General features: G+C 54.2%; 2 protein-coding genes across 4 annotated transcripts; one reads left to right on the forward strand and one right to left on the reverse strand.

The window, feature by feature from the left end:
• Nucleotides 1-1,417: 1,417 nt before the first annotated feature.
• Nucleotides 1,418-16,836, reverse strand: ZMAT5 (zinc finger matrin-type 5). 3 transcript variants are annotated; one of them, XM_053959712.1, is made up of 6 exons: nucleotides 16,760-16,836; nucleotides 11,710-11,932; nucleotides 11,265-11,327; nucleotides 10,744-10,824; nucleotides 4,140-4,251; nucleotides 1,418-1,644 (listed from the first exon to the last, which is right to left on the reverse strand). In XM_053959712.1, the coding sequence occupies exons 2-6, from the start codon at nucleotides 11,834-11,836 to the stop codon at nucleotides 1,515-1,517; spliced, it is 513 nt and encodes a 170-aa protein (XP_053815687.1). In that variant the 5' UTR covers nucleotides 11,837-11,932; nucleotides 16,760-16,836; the 3' UTR covers nucleotides 1,418-1,514. The 3 variants fall into 3 exon arrangements, with proteins under 3 accessions (XP_053815687.1, XP_053815684.1, XP_053815685.1); XM_053959709.1 differs by having other exon boundaries at nucleotides 4,140-4,254; XM_053959710.1 differs by having other exon boundaries at nucleotides 4,140-4,254; nucleotides 11,710-11,935; nucleotides 16,760-16,829.
• LOC128797300 (cytochrome b-c1 complex subunit 9) lies at nucleotides 16,814-18,429 on the forward strand. The gene is made up of 2 exons (XM_053959713.1): nucleotides 16,814-17,116; nucleotides 18,197-18,429. Exons 1-2 carry the CDS (start codon nucleotides 16,829-16,831, stop codon nucleotides 18,233-18,235), a joined length of 327 nt encoding a protein of 108 aa, XP_053815688.1. The 5' UTR covers nucleotides 16,814-16,828; the 3' UTR covers nucleotides 18,236-18,429.
• The last annotated feature ends 1,120 nt before the right edge of the window (nucleotides 18,430-19,549 follow it).

Genomic DNA, 19,549 nt, shown 5'->3' on the forward strand with positions numbered 1-19,549 from the left:
GGAGCAGGGACAGGCCTGGGGGCTGATCAAAGCACAGCTCCAACCAATGTGGGGAACAGGGAAGGATTTGGATGTTGACTGGGGAAAAAATCCATGGAAGGGACTGGAGAGGGAATTCCTTTATCTGTTGGTGCTGGTGGCCTCAGAAGGTGTCCAGGAGCATGTCCTGGCTGCCACCACCAGAGCAGCCACTGTCCCCCCCAGTCAGTGAAGGCTCTCAACATTCCCCAGGACTCTTCCCCTGTGCTAGACTGGGGCACAGGGATGCACATCCAAGCTTGGAGAGAGTAGGCCCAGCTCCCACTCTGGAGCATCCCACAGTCCCTGGGGAGTCCCCATGTCCCATCTCCTTGGGGGCAGGGTTCCCTTGCTCCAGGAACTCCTATCTGTTCCCAAAGAGGAGCCACTTGGGTGCTCTTATTAATCCACCTGTCCTGCAGGTGGAAGTGAGGACAGGACATGGGGCTGATCCTGCATCCTCCGAGCCCAATCCCTGTACTCCTGCTCTCCAGCAAGCCCAGGGCTCCTGCCTGGAAGGATAAAAACATTCTCTAGTTGGACCTAGAACTCATCCAGGCTGCAGCCAAGGCTATTTCCAGGCTGCTGTCACATCCAGTCCCTGCTCCTGTCAGAACCACATCCCAGGACGGGGCTGATGCTCCTGTGACAATTTGCCATCCCATCCCAAGATGGGAGCCCTGCCCTGCTGGAGCAATCCAGGCAGGATTTGGCCACAGGCAGCTGGCTCCTGCCTGTGCTCTTCATGAATCTGGACCCACCACCTCCCTTCCCAGCCAAACCTGGAATGCTCTGGCAGTGGGCACAGCCCTCCTGGACAAATCCGCTGCCAGAGCTGCCTCCCAGGATGCTGCTGGACAGGATCCCCCCTTGCCCCTAGAGCTGCAGCACCCCGCTCCCTTCCTGAGACAGCCAAGGGCCTCCCCCACCCCACATTTTACCAGCAAGGAGAGATGACCCAAACTCTCACTCTGGAGAAACCTTGGGATATTTCCCCTCCTTGCCCCTTGCCTCCAGCATAGCAGGAGCAGGGCTGAGGGAAGCTCCCCAGGCTCTCCATTGGGAGCTCCAGCACCTGGACCCAGGCAGGGTCACACCCTGAATTTATCAGGAACAAACACAGCACCAACACCCAAGGAAATTAAACATCAGTTCACAGCTCCAGCTGGATCACAGAGCCCAGCATGGAGCTGGACTGAGAGCAGGCAGAAGTGATCTGAGGGGATGGATCCCACCCAGGAAATGGGGAATGTCGGCTCCAGGTGACAACAGACAACCCCTGTGCAGGGCTGGAGCTGTGCTGAGCACAGATCCCTGTTCCAGAGGCAGGGAGAGAGCCAGGGGAGTGGCTCAGCCCACAGGAGGCTGCCGGGCCAGCAGGAACACAACACACAGAGGCTGCAGGAGGAGGGTTTATTGAAATAGAAGTGTGTATAAATAATCCTGTTCCTTTCCCAAAGCAGACGCAGCCAGTCCAGCCAGGCTCTGGGGGTGCCTCAGCCCCACTGCAGGTTGGGGGGCACTGGCCACCCCCCGGGTGGGGGGGCCTGCAGGGATGGGGGCAGCTCCTGCACTGGTGGCCAGCCCAGAGGGTACTGGAATGGTGCTGGTTTCTCAAGAAGAGCACTGTGAAGGGAGATGGAACGGGATGAGGTGAGAAGCCGTGTGTCAGTCTGACACCAAGGCCATGCTGGGGGCTGGGCTTCCCTGTGCCCCCTCCAGTAGTCCCCAAAAAGAAGGGGCCAGCAGAGGAGGGTTTTGGTTATCACCAAATGGGTTCATTCACCCTCCCCATCCCAAATCCAGCACCAGAACAGCTGTGTGATCATTCCAGCGTATCCAAGCAGCCTAACACAGTGTGTGCCTGTGAAAACTCAGGTGGGAACACTGAGGTGAGGGGGTCTGGGCTGGGGGGAGCAGCACAGCCCCCTGAGAGGGGCTCAGCAGGCATAGCTGCCAGGTGCTGGGAGCAGGGCTGGTCCCAGCCCCTCCATCCCCACTCCTCACACAGCTGAGTTGGAAGAACAAACAAAACCAGCAGCTGTTTCTTTCTGAGCAGCCCAAATCCCAAGCCAGCTGTGCACTTCCCAAAGGACAAGGACCCCTCGGAAACAGAGGAGCTGCCAAAGCAGCAGGGTGTGTGCACCAGAGGACCCTTCAGCAGAGGGAAGAGGCTTCTCCCTCACCCCATGGTCTGGGAATCACTCTGGCCCTGCCCCTCTCTTCAGCTTTACTGATCGACGCTTCTGTAAACACCACACTGGGATGAAGAAGTGCAGGAGCAAGAACCATCTCTCCCTTGCCTCCAGCTTGACCAGGGCACGTTTAAATTCATGGGAAACGTACCTTTTCCATTAATTCCCAAGTGCAGGAAGCTCATTTGTTCTCTCAAACAAACCCCTGACAGCAACCTTGCAGCTTCTCAGGCCTCTACCTCCAATCCTGATGAATCTTTTTAATTGTTATGCCAGAAGAAATCTAATCAAACTCCTTTACATAACCTCAGGGAGAAGCAGCACCCTCCTCTCCCTGCGGGGCCGTGGCCGAGAGCCAACTACAGGAGTAGTTTTCCAGGAGTGTTTTCCAGGCAACTAACACAGAGCAAAGTCACTTGGCTCAAGGTTTATCCCCTCAGTGGGGATTCTCCAGAGCTCAGGATGAGGCAGGACCATGAGGACACACACCAGCCCCTCTGGGCAGGGATATTTGGTGTCATCCCCCCAGCACTGTGGCTCAGGCACATGGTGCATATGGAGCAGAGGGAATGCTGCAAGGTGGAGCCATCACCTAATGAGCATTTCCTGAGCAGCAGGACTGATCAATAGGCAGGATGCTGCCTGGGTACTCACTTCCCTGGGGTCGCATGAGCTACAAGTGCTCTATCAAAGGTTTACCTACAGCTGGAGCATTCTCAATAGCTGTCCCACAGGGATTCTCCAGTGGCCAGCAAGATCAAGAATATTTCCTTTCTGAAGGTGTTAATGGGATCCCTCTCCTCTACCCACTTCCACACTCATGGAACTTGTGACATCTCAGAAACTTTGAGGCCTTGAACCCTTTTCTGATGTAAATCTGCGCTCTACGTTTCCTTTGGAAAATGGTAAAAATCAATCCCATGAAATGTGGGGCTGGAAGGCACAAGGGGAGCACAGAGATGATCAAGAGAGGCTTTGGCAAGGCTGGAGAGAAGAAGGAAAGTTCCAATAGTTGGTGTTTAATTCCTGTAGCAGATGGTTTCTGAGCCTGCAGGGACAGAGAGGCTGGAAAAAGAGCAACAATCCTGGAAATTTGTTTTGTGCATCTATGGAGGCAGCAGGGACCAAGTTCTGAAGGTCTGAACATTCCTCTGGGTATGACCAAGTAGTTCTGAAAGTCTGGAAATTCCTCTGGGAATAGAGATGGCTATCTTCTGTAAGAGCTGATCCACCCCATGTTCCAGGGATTCACAGGCAAGACAAACAAAATGGGGCAAGTGAAGTGTAGGGGACAGGAATGTGGGCATCTCTGCAAGGCCAAGGGCAGCCGAGCTGAGGGACAGAACAATCCCAGAGTAACAAGCTCAGACAAGCATCAGAAGGAAGCTCCTGCCCAGTCCAAACACGGAGAGGACGGGAACAAACAGAGAAAGAACAGAAGAGAGATTTGGCACCTGCCCAAATGTCATCCCATTAAGCCTGCGGCACAGTCAGGTGAGCGAGGAAACAGCCAGCACCCGAATCCGAATGGATCCTGTGAGGAGGAGCCAATTCCACCCTCCCTGGCAGGCAGGGGATGGGGGAGCTGTCAACAGATGAAAGCAGGCTCCTGACACTGAAGCCTAGGCATTAAGGAGCCAGCACAGCAGCGGCTCTATCCTTCCAGGTATGTCTGTGCACTCTGCAGAGAGCAAGGGGCAGCCCTCTGCTGTGGCTTGTTCCCAAAGGGTGTCCCCTGGCAAACGGGGACACCTGTGCAGACATCCCTGCACAGGTGGGGCAGGTAGGGCTGCGTCCACACACGTGTCCCTCACGAGCGCTGGTTGGGGGTGTTGGGACCTCTGATGCCCTGCACCCCCCCTATCCCAGTCCTCCTGTGGGATCCCCCTCTGCATCCACACCTGGATGATCCCCAGTACCCAGTACCTGCTACTCTGAGCTGCGCTCAGCCTCTGGGCTCTCTTGTCCAGCCAGTCCTCAATGGTGCCAGGTGGGATATCTGCTCCCTCCCTCTGCAGCTCCTTCAGCCTCTTCTCCCCTGCTTGAGAGAAAGATTGAGATCAGAGAGGGCTGGATCAGAGGGAGGGCCATGAGAGAAAGGGCCACCAGACTCTTGTTCTTTCACTCCATTAAACCTGCTGCTCATTACCCTGCACAGTTTCACAGGGTGGAGAGTGTGCACCATGCCTGGGCAGCCCCTCCTCCTCCCCTGCCCTCCTGCCATCTGATGCTTGGAGTCATCATTGGTGACAGCTGCAGCCAGGCAGAGCAGGGGACAAGAGCTAGACCAGCACGGTGGCAGTTTGGGCACTGAGGGGAGTCTGACATCTCCCCCCGGGGCAGATCACCCTCATCCTTGCTTGGAACAGCCTTGGCTGGCCCTGAGCCGTTTCCAGAGCTGTGTCCCTCCAACTGGCAGCAGCAACTGTGCCACCTCTGCCCCATTAGGTGGAAATGACAGGGACAGGGTCCGGATCGATGCAGCCTTGGCAGCCCGGGAGAGTCTGAACAGTTCCGGGTGCGTGCTCCAGCCAGTAGACAGATCCCAGAGCTGCTGTCAGGGCTGCTTAAGGAGCTCCCTGCCTGATGTGTCCCCAGCCCCTGCACAGCCCAGGCAGAGCTGTCACCAGCCCAGGGGCAGAACCAGGGCAGAGAGAACCAGGGGACAATTTCTTGTATTTAGAACCTGGAAGGGTTTGGCTGGAAGTCACCTCTAAGCTCATCCTGTCCCACGCCCTGCCACAGTCAGGGACACCTTCCACTATCCCAAGCCCTGTCCAATCTGGCCTTGGACCCTCCGAGGGATCCAGGGGCAGCCACAGCTGCTCTGGGCACCCTGTGCCAGGGCCTCGCCCCATCAGAGGGAAGATTCTTCCATAAATCACAGAATTACAGAATCAATCAAGTTCAAGAGAGATCATTGAGTCCAACATATACCTAACCTAAATGTCCCCTCTTTCAGTTTGAACCCATTACTCCTTGTTCCATTTCTCATGGTGGTTAGGAAAGAGGAAAGAAACCAGTAGGAAACCTCTGCTGTTTACTGAATCAAGATTTCAACCCCTCCAATCACTCTGGAAGGGCTGTGTGGGCAGATGCCCACAGGCATCCCCTGGGAAGAAGGGCACGGAGCCAGCGTGGCACAAACCCACAGCTGCCCAGTTAGCAAAGCTCCCTATTCCCCTGCAGCTGCAGGGAGGGAGCTGGTGCTGAACAGGTCTAGCAGGAGTCCTGACACAGCCACACTGTTGCCAGCATATCAGGGATGAGGACATGTTCCCAGCAATCCCAGCTCCAGCCTAGTGGAAACTTCCCACCTAACAGAACAGGGAACTCAGAAAACCAAATACTGGTGACAATAAAAAGGAAGCAGAGGCAGCTGTGTGTCATTCCTTTAGCCCTGCTCATCCATCCTTCTGGGGGATCCCTGATGCCATTTAGGGATCAAGGCACCTGCAGCTGTGCCCCTCAGGAGCCTGCTTCACACCCACCTGCCATATGTCACATATTTTAAGGAAAATATTATACCTTTGCAGACAGGGTGTGAAATTAATAGTGCTTGGGCAGAGTGAAGGATCACTTCATCCTACTGGGTGGCAACCAATTATTCATCTGCCTGTTGAATACTAAATCAGGATGGCAAGGATGTGCTACACAATGAGCAGGCAGATGGATAATTTGTCATCCAGCCTTTTCAGCTGCTGCTGCTGGGCGGGGTGACGATGTGCCCAGTACCACCACAGAAAGCCCGCTGTGGTCCGGCTGCTGCTCTGAGCCCACTGAGAAGGTTGGAGACAGCAATGTTCCAGTCTCCTACAGTTGTTCCCAAGGATCAAAGCCCCAGCAGAGCTACCAGCAACCCAACCAGCTGGCCAGGTGAGGAAATGGGGAGGCAAGAAGCTCAGCCTGGAGAGCTGGGCACTGCTCACACTCAGGGTTAGACTCATTTGGCAAACTTGAGCACCTTATTTCCCTTTGTTCCATGTTCTTCTACCTCCTGAGCACACCCCACCTCAGCAAGGGGACAGACAAGCAGTGTCTATGAGAAGCTTCGATGATGCAGGGAAGAAAATCATGGAGAATCTCTCCAACCTCTCTGTACCACTGCGATTTGCTCTTCATCCAACTCCCAGCCCCAACAGAGAACAGAGCATAAACAGTCCAAGCTTCTCTGTTCAGAGCAGGAAGCCCCAAGGTACCATACCAGGGATGGAGTAGCCACAACTCATGGTCCCAAGCCAGAAAAGTTCACTGGATGCTGTGGAACCACTCTGGATTCACACTGCCCCAAATGAGGCCCCAGGTATCCACATTAGAAAGACATCCAGCTGTCTCCCTGTTCTCACAGCTCCAGGAGCTGCTGCTCCGGAGCAGTCCAAACCTCAGGCTCAAAAATATGGCAGCAGGGACAGGCAGCTCTCCAGCTCTGCCCACCTTGATGATGTCCATGTCCCTCCTCTGGAGCACACACATCCCATCCAGGGACCACCAAACACACGCTGAAACTGGAAATACTCCCTGAATGCCAACAGCTACTCCAAGAAGTAGCTCTGAAAGGCCTTTACCAGCCCTTGCCCTCCACACATGCCCGTGCAGCTGGACAGGTGTGAAGGTGCTTCCCCCCTCCTCCTCCTCACTGTGGTGTTTGCTTCAAAGTCTAATTACAGCCAACTGAAAGAGCATCTATAGTTGTGAAGTACCTCTAATGATGCCAGAGCAGGGCCCACATTTATCTTCTCTCCTCATGGGTTTTATTCTTGACAAAGGCACTGCTGTGTGAGAGATGGAACCCGCCAGTACTTGCTGGGGGGTCACCCAGCAAGGCAATGCACAGGAAATCCCTCAGCTCCCATTCAGCAAAGAGATACACATGAATCACAGAATAATGAGGTTGGAAGAGACCTCTAAGACCATCAAGTCCAACCTATGCCTTAACACCTCAACTAGACTATAGCACCAAGTGCCATGTCCAGTCTTTTTTTAAACACATCCAGAGATGGTAACTCCACCACCTCCCTGGGAAGACTATTCCAGTGCTTTATTATTCTTTCAGTGAAATTTTTTTCCTAATATCTAACCTGTACCTTCCCTGACGTAGCTTGAGACCGTGTCCCCTTGTTCTGTCAGTTGCTGCCCGGTGGAAGAGACCGACCCCCAACTGTCTGCAGCCTCCCTTCAGTTGTAGAGAGCAATAAGGTCACCTCTAAGCCTCCTCTTCTCCAGGCAGCTTCTCCCTCAGCTGCCTCCCTGGTGGATGATGTGGAACCCCAACTCCTCCAGAGCACACAAACAGCACCAGAGCACAGCTGAGATGAGGCTGAGGAGCCCCTGCAACTGGAGAAGCTAAACAAGTAACCGCCCTGCAGCCCAGTGTGAGCGCTCCTCCCGCTCCCTGCCCAGTTAAACCAGTGGACTCCAGCAACCTCGTGGACATCCTGCAAACACTCACCAGCTGTGGCCTCCTCTGGCAGCCCTGGCTGGCTGGAGCCATCAGAGCCCAGGCAGGTCGATCCTGCCTGCGCCAGGCACACGGATTAGCGGGGAGCCAATAACTCTGAGCAAGGAGATGGCAATTTGACAGTGACTTTTCCTGACATGACTGTACTTAAAATGACAGCCTGGAAGTGTCTGGCTGATGAATGATGCAGCAGATGCAGAAGGCTAATGCTTTGATGGGGGAACAGCTGGGAATATGAGCTCCCTCCCTGCTGAAGGTGTAAACTGTTGCTTCTTGATGAGGATATTCTACAGGGTGCAGAGATGCTGATGCCAAAGTAGGCCAGGCTCCAAACTGTTCTAGAACATGGAATCATCCAGAAATTTTCCTACTTAACCCACAAAACTTACACAAACTACAGGATGAGCTTTCAACATTAATAAGGCCAAATGTTAAGGATAATGTCACGTTTCCTTTGGCTGTGATAAAAATACTTCATTGTCAAGGTGAGTTCATGGACACGGAGCTAGCAATGCCAAATACTCACAGGGACTCAGGGACAGGTTCAATATTTACATGATAAAAGTGTCATTATGGTTTAGATGGGTTAAAAAAAAGTCAGACAAGGCCTTGCCAGCACCAGAGCTGAGGAAAAGGGGGTTAAGCAGCACTGTGGGCCCATCAGGAAAGCATCCCCCACCAGCCTGGCCACCCCCAGCATGGTCTCCCCAGGCTTGAGAAGGCTCTCGAGCTTCCAGCCTCTCAGCTCATCTCAAATTCCTGATGACCCCTGCCTCCAAAGCTGCCAAAATCTCCCAGCTGGGTCAGTGAGAGGCAGCCTGGTCCAGATTGCTCCAGTCCCACTGGCTGTGGCTTGGGATGGCTCATGGCTCAGAGATCCTGAGACTGAGAGTGGGAATGCATGTGGGACATTACTGATGGAGGATCCCGTGTGAATTACACACCCTGCCACTACGAGCTTGCCCTCAACTCTGCCCTCCTCAGCCCCAGCACCAGAGACAAGGGTGCTTTGGCAACTGAAGGAGTGCTGGAATGTCCCCATGACTCACCAGACAGTGTCTGATCCTTCCATCCTGTCTGTTACAGGCTGTCCCTCTCCTTCACCAAATCCTGCACCAGCCTTTCCCTGCAACTCTCTGATCAGAGTTGGAGTCTGTGTGATACACAAAGCCACACCAGGTGAGCAGGATTGAACTCTCCTACCAAGCACCCCCTGTCCCCTGGCCATTGTTCCTTCAGGGCTAATTGGTAAATGAAACGTTTGATTCCAGAACACAAATGCAAGGTTTCCCAGTAATCTCCCTGGAATTGGCTCTCAGCAGCCAATCCTGCACTTACACTGACCCATTTGACACAAGTCAATACTCAATAACAAGTGTAATTGGCAAGGAAAGCTGCCTGAGCGCAGAGGAGCTGCCAGCCCTCCCTGCTCTGCTCCAGAGAGCTCCCACTTCTCCTGCAGGAACAGCCAGTGCCTGGAAATGCTAGAGGTTCCTGTGCCTGCCACTCTGTGCACCCTCGGGAGCCCAGCAGAGGGGTCAGGGAGAGGCTCTGGCTGGAAGATGATTCTGGGAAGGGCTGGAACACTCAGTCCCCATCGTGGCTTTATCAACTGCCGGTGGTGCTCAGAGATTGATTCAGAGTCACCTCGGGGGCTCTCACTGACTCAGCATGGCCTGGAATAGCTCTGTGCTGCCTGCCTGCCTCCCCCCGGCTCCCCTGAGCTCTTCCTCCCCAAACGGGATCCCCCCGAGGGCCAGGAGAGGCTCTGCCCCACGCACACCCCCCTCTCACATCCCACACTTCCAACACTTCGGCCTGGCTTCGCCAGACTCTTAGCAAAACAACAGCTGGCTCCAGTGAGGATGTGGGCATGGGAGCTGCTCCAAGCTGGGCTACACTGGGACACCAGGTTGGGGAAGGAATCCTTCTTCTCTGCTCCACACTCTGAGGCCACATCTGGGTGCTGTACCCAGTGCTGGGCTCCCCAGTACAGAGAAAATGGGCACAACCCAAAATCTGGGAATTTCTGTCAGGAATTTCTATTTAAATATTTAAAAAATTACACATTTTTATTATGAACCTAGTCAAACAGTGGATCAAGTCACCCACAGAGTCTCCAGCCTTGAGATATTCAAAATACAACTGGACGTGGCCCTGAGCATCATGCTTGAGTTCACCCTGCTTCCAGCATGGTGAGGATTAGATGATCTCCAGTGGGGATTTCAGCCATTCCACGAGTTCTCACCAACAGCTCACTCACACTTCCTGAAAGTGTCCAAGGCCAGGCTGGATGGGGCTTGGAGTAACCTGGTCTAGTGGAAAGCGTCCTTGCCCATGGCAGGGGTGGAGTGAGATGAGCTCTAAGATTCCTTCCCACCCAGCCCAGTCTGTGATTCTGTGATTTTCTTTAACCACTAAAGTAATGACTCCTATGGAGAAAACAGAGCTACCACCTCTTTTCCCTAAAAGAAAAGTAGTTCCAAGAATGGTAGTCCCAGAACGAGAAAGTTCAAAAGTGCTCTGCAGACTCCCAGCAGGGAGCAGCTGCCATCCACCCTCTGCCCACACTTCACTTCCATCCGAAGCCACCCAAGCAGAGGCTGTTTCTGGATCCAGGACCCCTTTCACAGCCAGACAGCAGGACAGCTCTTCCCACCAGCTCTTCCCACGGGTGGAAGCAGCAGCTCCCTTGGTAATAGCAGCAAGGTGGGGGGAAATCAAATCCATAAATTTAAGGGGACATGATGTACCAGTGCCCTCTGCTGCTGACAGTTTTTATTCCCTGACTGAACAAAACCCTGAGGGCTCAGGAAGGCCACTCCAAACTCTTGCTGCCAAGTGGTAACAGCACTGCTCAGCTCCAGGTTTGTGTCTGTGCCAGCAGCTCGAGAGCGGGGAGCATATGACAAACTGCAGCACTCCCAGGCTCACACAGCACTGTGAAGCAGGAGAGATTGGCTGGCTCCGTGCAGGCAGCAAGGGATCACAGTCTGCAGAACCCCTCACACCCCCCTGCACCAACTCTCCCTCCAAGGAGATCCTCAGACATTGCCTTGTTGGAGGACTCACCTTGAACCTGGGCACTCAGCTTCTCCAGGTCCTGCTCTGTCATGTGGGAAAATCTGCAGTTGGACCCAAAATCACACTGTCCTGGAATGAAATAGTGAGATTTGAAAATTCAGTTTCAAAATTCTCAAGATTAGATATTAGGAAATATTTCTTCACAGAATGGGTTGTAAAGCATTGGAATGGACTTTGTATGCCCAGAGAAGTGATACAGTCACCACCCCTGGAAGTGCTCAAAAAAGTCTGTGGATGTGACACCTGGGGACATAGTTTAATGATGAACATGGTGGTACTATACTGACATTTGGACTTGGTGATCTTAAAGGTCTTTTCCAACTTTAATCATCCTGGGAAGAGCCAGAGTCCCATGAGAACCACCCACAGGAGGTCCTTGTGCAAGCAAACCCTGGCTCCATCACACCTGGATGCCAGACACATGCTCAAGCTCCTCCCTCCCACCTTGGGCTGGCTCTGGAAGGAGCTGTGAGAGCCCAGGCACTTCTTTCCACCTTAGAACTCCTCACCTGTTTGCAGAAACTTCCGACAAGGTTTCTTGGTCTGCTCTTCCTGCAGGATAGCAGCAGCATCTGGGAAGACAAGGGATGAACGCAGGTAAAGATCCTGGGCACAACAAAATCCCATCATGTCCAGTCCCAAACTAGTCAGGGAGCAGAAGGAAGCAGAGGGACACGCAGGCAATGGTTTCACAGCCAGTTTAGCCCACTCCCACTGCACTCCTCAGGCTGGCACTAGCACACCTGGAACTGTGTGCTGAGACAGGTCAGAGCCACGCACGAGGGCTTCACCTCTGAGACTGCCTGATTCAGCAGCATCATGTGCTCAAACTGCTGGCACACAGAGTGTATAAACCATCAGTGCTGATTTATTTTCTCTTCCCACTCCCCCCAACTCCACACCCATCACCTCCCCAGTCCCAGGAAGGGAGTGGCAGACAGCTGGAGCACCCACCTCGGAATAAGTCGTACCAGACTCTCTTAGCTCGGAGATGCTGCACTCCATTGAGGTGTTTCTTCCTGTTGTGCAGGTTGTCCTGGAAGGACCTGTCACAGTAGTCACAGAAGTACCTTTTGCCCATCTCTCTCCTGGCAGAACAGCATCAGCATGTCCTCAGGTCATCAGGCAGCTCCTCGGCACCCAGCCATGGGAATGGAGGATCCAGGATTTACAGTGCCTGCTTCCAAAGGAGGAGAACTCAAATCACTTAGGGCTGGCAGACAGAGAAAGAGGTGAGACCCAACAGTTTATATCCCTGTCCATCACAGGCTGCTGGGGCAGGATCTGCTGCCTGTACATGGGAAAAAGGGCCTGATCTGCATTTATCACTGTCACCCAAAGCAACAACAGCTCTGCTGGAAGGATTCTCCTTCCCTGAGCTCAGAGCACAGAAAACAGAGAGCCACAGGCTCCAGGGAAGGTGCAGCACAAACCATCCAAGGTGCAAACAGGAGGAGCTGGAGGTCCTGGGGACTTTTGACCACAACCTCCACAAGCTGATACAAAAGAGGAAGGAAACTTCCCCGTGTCCATCTCTGCAATGTAAGGAAGAAACTCAGCAAAGCTCATTTTATCCTCAAAGATAAAACAGGAACCAATCTCACCCATCCTGCAGGTGGGAAGCTGCATTACAAACACTACAGGACATATTTCCTACAATCCACTGAGCCACTTGTTTTTTCCTAGACATCATGGATTGCTCTCCTCATCCCCATCAGTCTATGGCACCAAGTTGTGTCTGCGCTGAGTACAGCACTAAGATCACAACAGAATTTGGGAGCTCCCACCTGTGCTGGGCCTGCCACTGTCAGTGCAGGCGAGATCAGATTGTGTTTTATCCTTCAGGCACCTGTCCCCATCAGATGTCCCTGCTGGAGGTGCAACAAACACACTGAAGGAGCTGCAAGCTCTCTCCTGAGGGATATAAAGGTGTCTGATGAATGGCAAAGATGGATGGACTGGGAGATAAACTCCAAAAGCAATCCTCCAGGTTTTGACACTTTGACAGTCGAATGCATTTAAAAAGTGGCACAGAGACCAGCACAAGAAATAAAGATTTTATAAATAAAACGGGTCCAGAATCAATCACAGCCCCCTGGCCAATTGCTCTGGCTCAGCACAAAGAGCAGAGCACCAAGCAACCCCTCAGAGCCTGGCATGCCCAGCTCAGGCAGGGCTGCCAAGCCTCCTGCCAGACATCCATCCCAGCAGGAGCAGCAGCACCACATTCCCTTCCCTCCCCTGCTCCCAGGAACTGCTGCTTCAAAATCAAACCCCTGGAAATCTCTGAGGCCTCACACCTCAAGTTAAAGCAAAGCTGCACTCCATGGGAAGACCTTCTGAGATTTTTAAAATTGGATTAAAAACCTGCACACTGGAGGTAAAATGTTCAGATATTCCAAGTGAACTGGAAATCTCGTGTTGAGGTTCCTTCCTGGGGGGGTGAGGGCTGGCCATGCCCCAGTCATGTGTCCTGGGACCCCAAATCCCCCATGCCCTGGGCTGATCCCAACTCAGCTCTGCAGGGCTTGAGGTCTGAAATCGTCCTCCTCCAGCCCAGGAATCCAAACCCAAGCGCTGCTTAATGAGCACAGAGCCATAAATTCCCTCATCCTTTGCATCCCTGAGTTTTGCAGCCAGGTTTGCAGCACTGTGGTGAGGCTGCTGGAATTCAGGGGGAACAATGCTTTTAAATACTGAAAAATCCCTGTTCCACATGTTATTCCACAGACTCCCAAAGTTCCTGGTGACACAAAAATCTCCCTGTCTCAGCTGCTGGCTCCTGCACTCCATCTCTGCAGAAGAGAATGCTGCAGACAGGGAAAACAAATGAGATTCTGCAGTGGTCCCACACAAGTTTCCAGAGATCTCCCAGGGAATTCTGCCTGCGGAAGCCCAGCAGCAGCCAGCCTTTGAAATAGTATTTCAAACTTTCTCTTTCATCACTCCAACAGCAATAATTGCAGAAGCTCCTTCCCCCTCCTCCCCAGACAACCAGGGCAGAAAGCTCCTACAGACTCCAGACAGCCAGATCCCACATCCCACGGCTGCCTGCTCCCAAATTCTCCAAGCAATTCCCATTGCAGGGGACAGACAGATTGTAAAAAGCAAATTGAGAAGTATCAGATTCTCCCTGAGACCTTCCCCTTCAGTGAGTTTACCCAACACTTATCCCCATCTTTTCAAGGATTCCACTGCATGGATACCTTGCTGGCTTCTGCCAACTCTGCAACACCAGCACTTCCCAGCACTCCGTGAGTCCAGAGGAGTAAAAAGCTGCTTCTGAGCAGCACCAACCTATTTCCATCTCCCCAAACGGCTCCAGCAGTAAACAAAGAGCATTATTCAGCTGAAAACAGAGATGGCTCCTAATTAAATCCATCTTAGTCATTATGAAATAAAGTAAATGTAGCTGTTCTGTAAAGAACTGCCTCAGCCTAGCCGTTTCCTCCTCGCAGCATCTCCAGCCCCTGATTTGCAACTGAATCAGGGCACTCAGACCTGGCTCACCGCAGCCATGAATGCTTCCAGCCAGGCTTTGTGCCAGCTTAAAAGTCTTCCTGAATAAATGCAAATTAAAAATTAAAAAAAAAACCCAAACAAAACCAACAACCCAGGGCTTTATGTCGTATGAAAGTGTAACAGCAATGCTGTGCTGTGTCTCCTGGAGCCCTGCTGGTGAGCAATACCCTGGTGTGAGGCACCTCGAAGGTGACAGAGAGAGGCTTGGGACAACTCTAGCCAAGATATCCTGGGCACCATCCCACATTTTCCCTCCTCCAACTGCTGCCAGAACACTCCACGCTGCTCTGTATCAGCTGCAGATTTTATCTCGGACTCTCCGGGGCGTTTCACCGGGCAGAGGGAGGAAGGTGACCCCGGAAGGGGCACAGACTCCTCTGTGTCCGGGGGAGCTGCTGCTCTCCACACAAGCCCCGGGAGGTGCTGCTGGGCCCTGACCTCAATTTCCTGCTTTCTCACAGCCGGGCTCAGGGCCATTCCAGCCACTTCGGATACCCAGGCAGATGTGAATTAATTAAATCCAAGTGTCAGGCTTCTGATACTCAGCTGCTCAGATCTGCAGGGAGACTTGGAATGGCAGCAGAGTCTGCCAGCAGCTTCCCAATGACAGAGGCACAGATCCTGCTTTCCATTCCACCCAGAGGAACCATGCAATCATGGAATGATTTGGTTGGAAGGGACATTAAAGCTCATCCAGTGCCACCCCCTGCCATGGGCAGGGACACCTTCCACTGTCCCAGGCTGCTCCAACCCCTGTCCAGCCTGGCCTTGGGCACTGCCAGGGATCCAGGGGCAGCCACAGCTGCTCTGGGCACCCTGTGCCAGGGCCTGCCCACCCTGCCAGCGAACAATTGCTTCCCAATATCCCATCCATCCCTGCCCTCTGGCACTGGGAAGCCATTGCCCCTTGTCCTGTCAGAGAATCATGGAATGGTTGGGTCGGAAGGGACCTTAAAGCTCATCTCATTCCAACCCCTGCCACAGGTAGGGACAGCTTCCACTGGAAATCCAGAGCTTGATTCAGGATCAACACCAACCTGACCACACACAAACCATCTTGGTGGCAACAATTAATGGGCAGCTGGGGGGATTTGTGTTAGAAGTTACATTTGAAAACTAAAAATTAAGATTTTCTGAGTTCTGCTCTTTGGTGACCAGGGTCAGAACCCGAGGAACAGCTGGAGCTGGGCCAGGGCAGGTCAGGCTGGAGATCAGGGAAAGGTTCTTCCCCCAGAGGATGCTGGCACTGCCCAGGCTCCCCAGGGAATGGGCACGGCCCCGAGGCTGCCAGAGCTCCAGGAGCCTTTGGACAGCACTGCCAGGGATGCCCAGGGTGGGGCTGTTGGGGGGTCTGGGCAGGGCCAGGGGCTGGGCTGGATGATCCTGTGGGTCCCATCCCATTTGAGGTTCCAAAGGGATAACACTACACAGGAATGTGCCAGGCACCTTCCAGGCTTCCAGAACAAGCAGAGGTCTTGTCTTAACCCAGAAAATCCCACAGATCCCCATAGTCTGCCTGAGGGAAAAAATATGAATAAATCAGGAGAAATTTCTCTGCAGCCAGACCTTGTGCTACTTCTGAGGGGGTGAGACAAACAAAACAACAAAGCAGTGTCACTTCAGGGTCTGCTCTGGAGCTTCGTGCAGATACTCATTTAACAACAGCCCTGTGGGAAACAGCCCCAGTGTTGGGATTCCCCTGTCCTCTGCCTGTCTGTTCTGCTTTCCTAAATCCAAATCTACCTCTCTCCTATCTGTGCTAGAGTCACCCCGGGGCTGGTCTGCTCTCACTGAGGTTAAAAAGAGAGAAACACAAAGAGAGGGCAGCAAATGGGAACGTTCCCACTTTTGTTCTGCCACATGGGGCCAGGTCCCATCCTCCTGAGCAGCTGTCACAGGGTGGGCAGGCCCTGGCACAGGGTGCCCAGAGAAGCTGTGGCTGCCCCTGGATCCCTGGCAGTGCCCAAGGCCAGGCTGGACAGGGCTTAGAGCAGCCTGGGACAGTGGGAGGTGTCCCTGCCATGGCAGGGGTGGCACTGGATGAGCTTCAAGGTCCCTTCCAACCAAACCATTCCATGATTCATGAGCCCCACACCCCTCTCCCACTCCCCCGACGCCAACTACCTTTTGAAACCCCAAACTGCAGAAAATATCCCAATTCCCCTCCCACCCACCTTCCGGGGTCAACTGAGGGCAGTGACCGCAGCCTCCTTCCTGTCCCTGTCACCCTTGGCCGGACACCCTGGCAGGGCATGGCAGGGCCGGGCTGGCCCGGGCTATCTCTGCCCCCTCAGCCCTCCCGCCCTGCTGCCCCCGGCCTCAGCCCCGTCTGGGTCCCGCCGCAGCCACGGCCGGGCCGGTTTCACCGCACAGCCCCGGGGTTGCCCAGCGGAGGCCGGTGAGGACAAGGCGGGAGGGACGGGACGAGGAGAGCCTCACAGGGACCCCTCACAGGGACCCCCGGTACCCCCGCCACACTCACCCACGCCTGGCCAGGCCCGCGCCGCGCCGCGCCGCCTACAACTCCCACAACACCCTACGGCAACGCCGCATGCGCAGCTCACAAAAGTCACAGAGCACGGCCTACGACTTCCAGCATGCCCCGCGGGCGCTTAGCACTCCGTACAAATCACAGAGCACCGCCTACATCCCCCAGCAGCCCCTGCGGCACGGCGCAGGCGCGGGGCGCGCAGACAAGATGGTGCTGCTGCGGCAGGTGTACGGGTCGCTGTTCCGCCGCAGCTCCACGTTCGCGCTGTCGATCGTGCTGGGCGCGGTGCTCTTCGAGCGCGCTTTCGACCAGGGCGCGGACGCGCTCTTCGAGCATCTCAACGAAGGGGTGAGGGCTGTGTAAGGCCACGCCGGGGCCACCCGGGCGCGGGCCCAGCGCTGAAGGTCAGGCCGGCCCCGCTGGGCCCCGCCCCGGCAGCCCCGGGCCCGGGGCTCGCTGAGGGTCAGCGCGGCTCGGCCGCGCCCGAGGGGCTCCGCGGCTGTCGTGGCGCTCGGTGGTCGGGGCTTCGGGGTGTCCTTCGGCTTCTCTGGTCGCTTGGAAGGGGCGTGAAAGGCAGGAGGGAGCGGGAGGAGGAAAAGGAGTTTATTTTGTGCTCCGTAGTCCCGCGGTTTGGGCGATCTGCCCGTGCCGGAGGAAGGGGATAAGGGTTGGTGGCCTTGGGTGTCCCCAGCGTGAACCGTGGGTAAAAGGGGTCAAGTCGTCCTTAGGTTCCTAAGCGCAGCAGTGACGGGATAATGACTGCAGGATACCGAGGCAGGCTTGGGGGAGACCTCAGAGCCCTATGCAGGGCCTACAGAGGCTCCAGGAGATGAGAAAAGACTTTGGACAAGGGCCTGAAGTGACAGGACACAGGGAATGGCTTCCCAGTGCCAGAGGGCAGGGATGGATGGGATATTGGGAAGCAATTGTTCCCTGGCAGGGTGGGCAGGCCCTGGCACAGGGTGCCCAGAGCAGCTGTGGCTGCCCCTGGATCCCAAGGCCACGATGGACAGGGCTTGGAGCAGCCTGGGACAGTGGAAGGCATCCCTGCCATGGCAGAGGTGGCAGTGGATGAGCTTTAAGATCCATTCCAAACCAAAGTATTCCATGATTCCACGATTGTTCTGTGCATCCCTTATGTGCAGGAGCAGAACTGCCATCTCCAGTCTGGGTGGGAATTCAAGGCAGTGTCTCTGGGCCACTAATCCAGAGCAGAACAGGGGAAGGGGAATCTCTGCAGCTTCCTCCCTGTCCAGATTAGAAGCCAGGAGCCCCCATGTGCATCCCTGTGTCCCCCAGATCCTGTACAGGAGTCCATCACCACCTCCCCAGGCAGGATAATTTGCATTTTTCATTCTGTTATCCGAACCCCACTGAGAAGCTGCTTAAAACATCTTCATTTTTTTTCCCTCCTTGTTTTGCATGCAGAAACTGTGGAAACACATCAAGCACAAGTATGAGAACTGAGCAGCTCAGCAGCAGGAGCCAGCCTAGGGTGGCAAGAGGCACTGCAGGGATGGATTCAGCCTCCTGAAAATGGGAATGGATTGCTGATGGAACAACTCCAAGCCACCTACTGATATGATGTGAAGCCAGATGGACTCAAGGAGTTCTGCTGCTGTACTCCACTTACTGTGTTCAAATAAAACTCCTGGTCCTGTCTTGTGTCTGTGTGTTCACCTCACTCATCCTTTGCCCTCTCTGCCTCTTCCTTCTCTGGGAGGTGGAGAATCTTTAAGAACAGCCCTGAGTTCCAAAGCACTGTCAGGAATCACAACATCTTAAAATAGGTTTGAAAGCACTTAGACAGTTGTAGTTCCTGACAACCCTTGGCTTCTGCCTGGGAAGGGTGAGAAACTGTTTGCTGCTTCTGGTCTGCCCACAGAAAAGGGCCTTAAAACCATTCACAGCACCTTTTGTAGCTCAGCTGTGATGGAAGTTCCTGGCCTGGGGCCTTTCAGAGCTGCAGGTGCTGCTGCAGCCCTGCCCTAACAGAGGAGTGTGCTGTGCACTGCTGGGCTGAGATGGGGGATCAGCTGGAACTTGCAGAGGTGATGTGGATCCCTTTCCTGATCATTCCTGTACCACCTGGCTCCTCCCATGGCTGGAGGAGCAGAAGTGATGTCAGGTTTGTGAGTCACACCTGCCTCCAGCCAACTGACCCAAGGGAAGGTGCTGGGAAAGGAGAGGGATCACTCAGTTCCCCCCAGGGACTGGCTCAGAGGAGTCATTGAATGGTTTGGATGGGAAAGGACTTTAAAAGATCATCCAGTTCCTCCTCCCTGAACCTTCTCTTGCCCTGAGCAGAGTCATTCCCTTCTCCCTGAAGAGCCCAGCCCTGCCTGACCCTGTCAAACACTTCTTTCTACATGGGAAGGGATATTTAGGCACTTTCTGGGGCAATGAATCAGTTAATTCCTTGGCTCTCAGGTGGCTGTAGGGAGATCTGGCTGAGTGACTCCTCTTCCCACTCTCCCACTCCAGCAGCCCCATCTCTCCCTCCTCGGTCCATTTTCACTAATCAGGAGGAATTTCAGCGTAGGCTGAGGCAGAGCCCATCAGAGCCAGTGCTCACAGCAGCTTTGTTGGGTTTGCAAATGAGTGCCAGGGGGGTAAAACATTTACTCTGAGAACACAATGAGCACTTAAACACTTGTGCTTAGTTTTGGAGCCAAACCCAATTACAGCTGTCCCAGTCCCAGCTGTGCTTTATGGAGATGGTTAAGAAAAAGGTTTAAGCTCTCCTGGGATAATCCCATCTGAGTGAGTGCCAGCTCCCTG

This window comes from Vidua chalybeata, chromosome 18, assembly GCF_026979565.1.
Source record: "Vidua chalybeata isolate OUT-0048 chromosome 18, bVidCha1 merged haplotype, whole genome shotgun sequence".
In the NCBI taxonomy this organism is placed as follows: domain Eukaryota; kingdom Metazoa; phylum Chordata; class Aves; order Passeriformes; family Viduidae; genus Vidua; species Vidua chalybeata.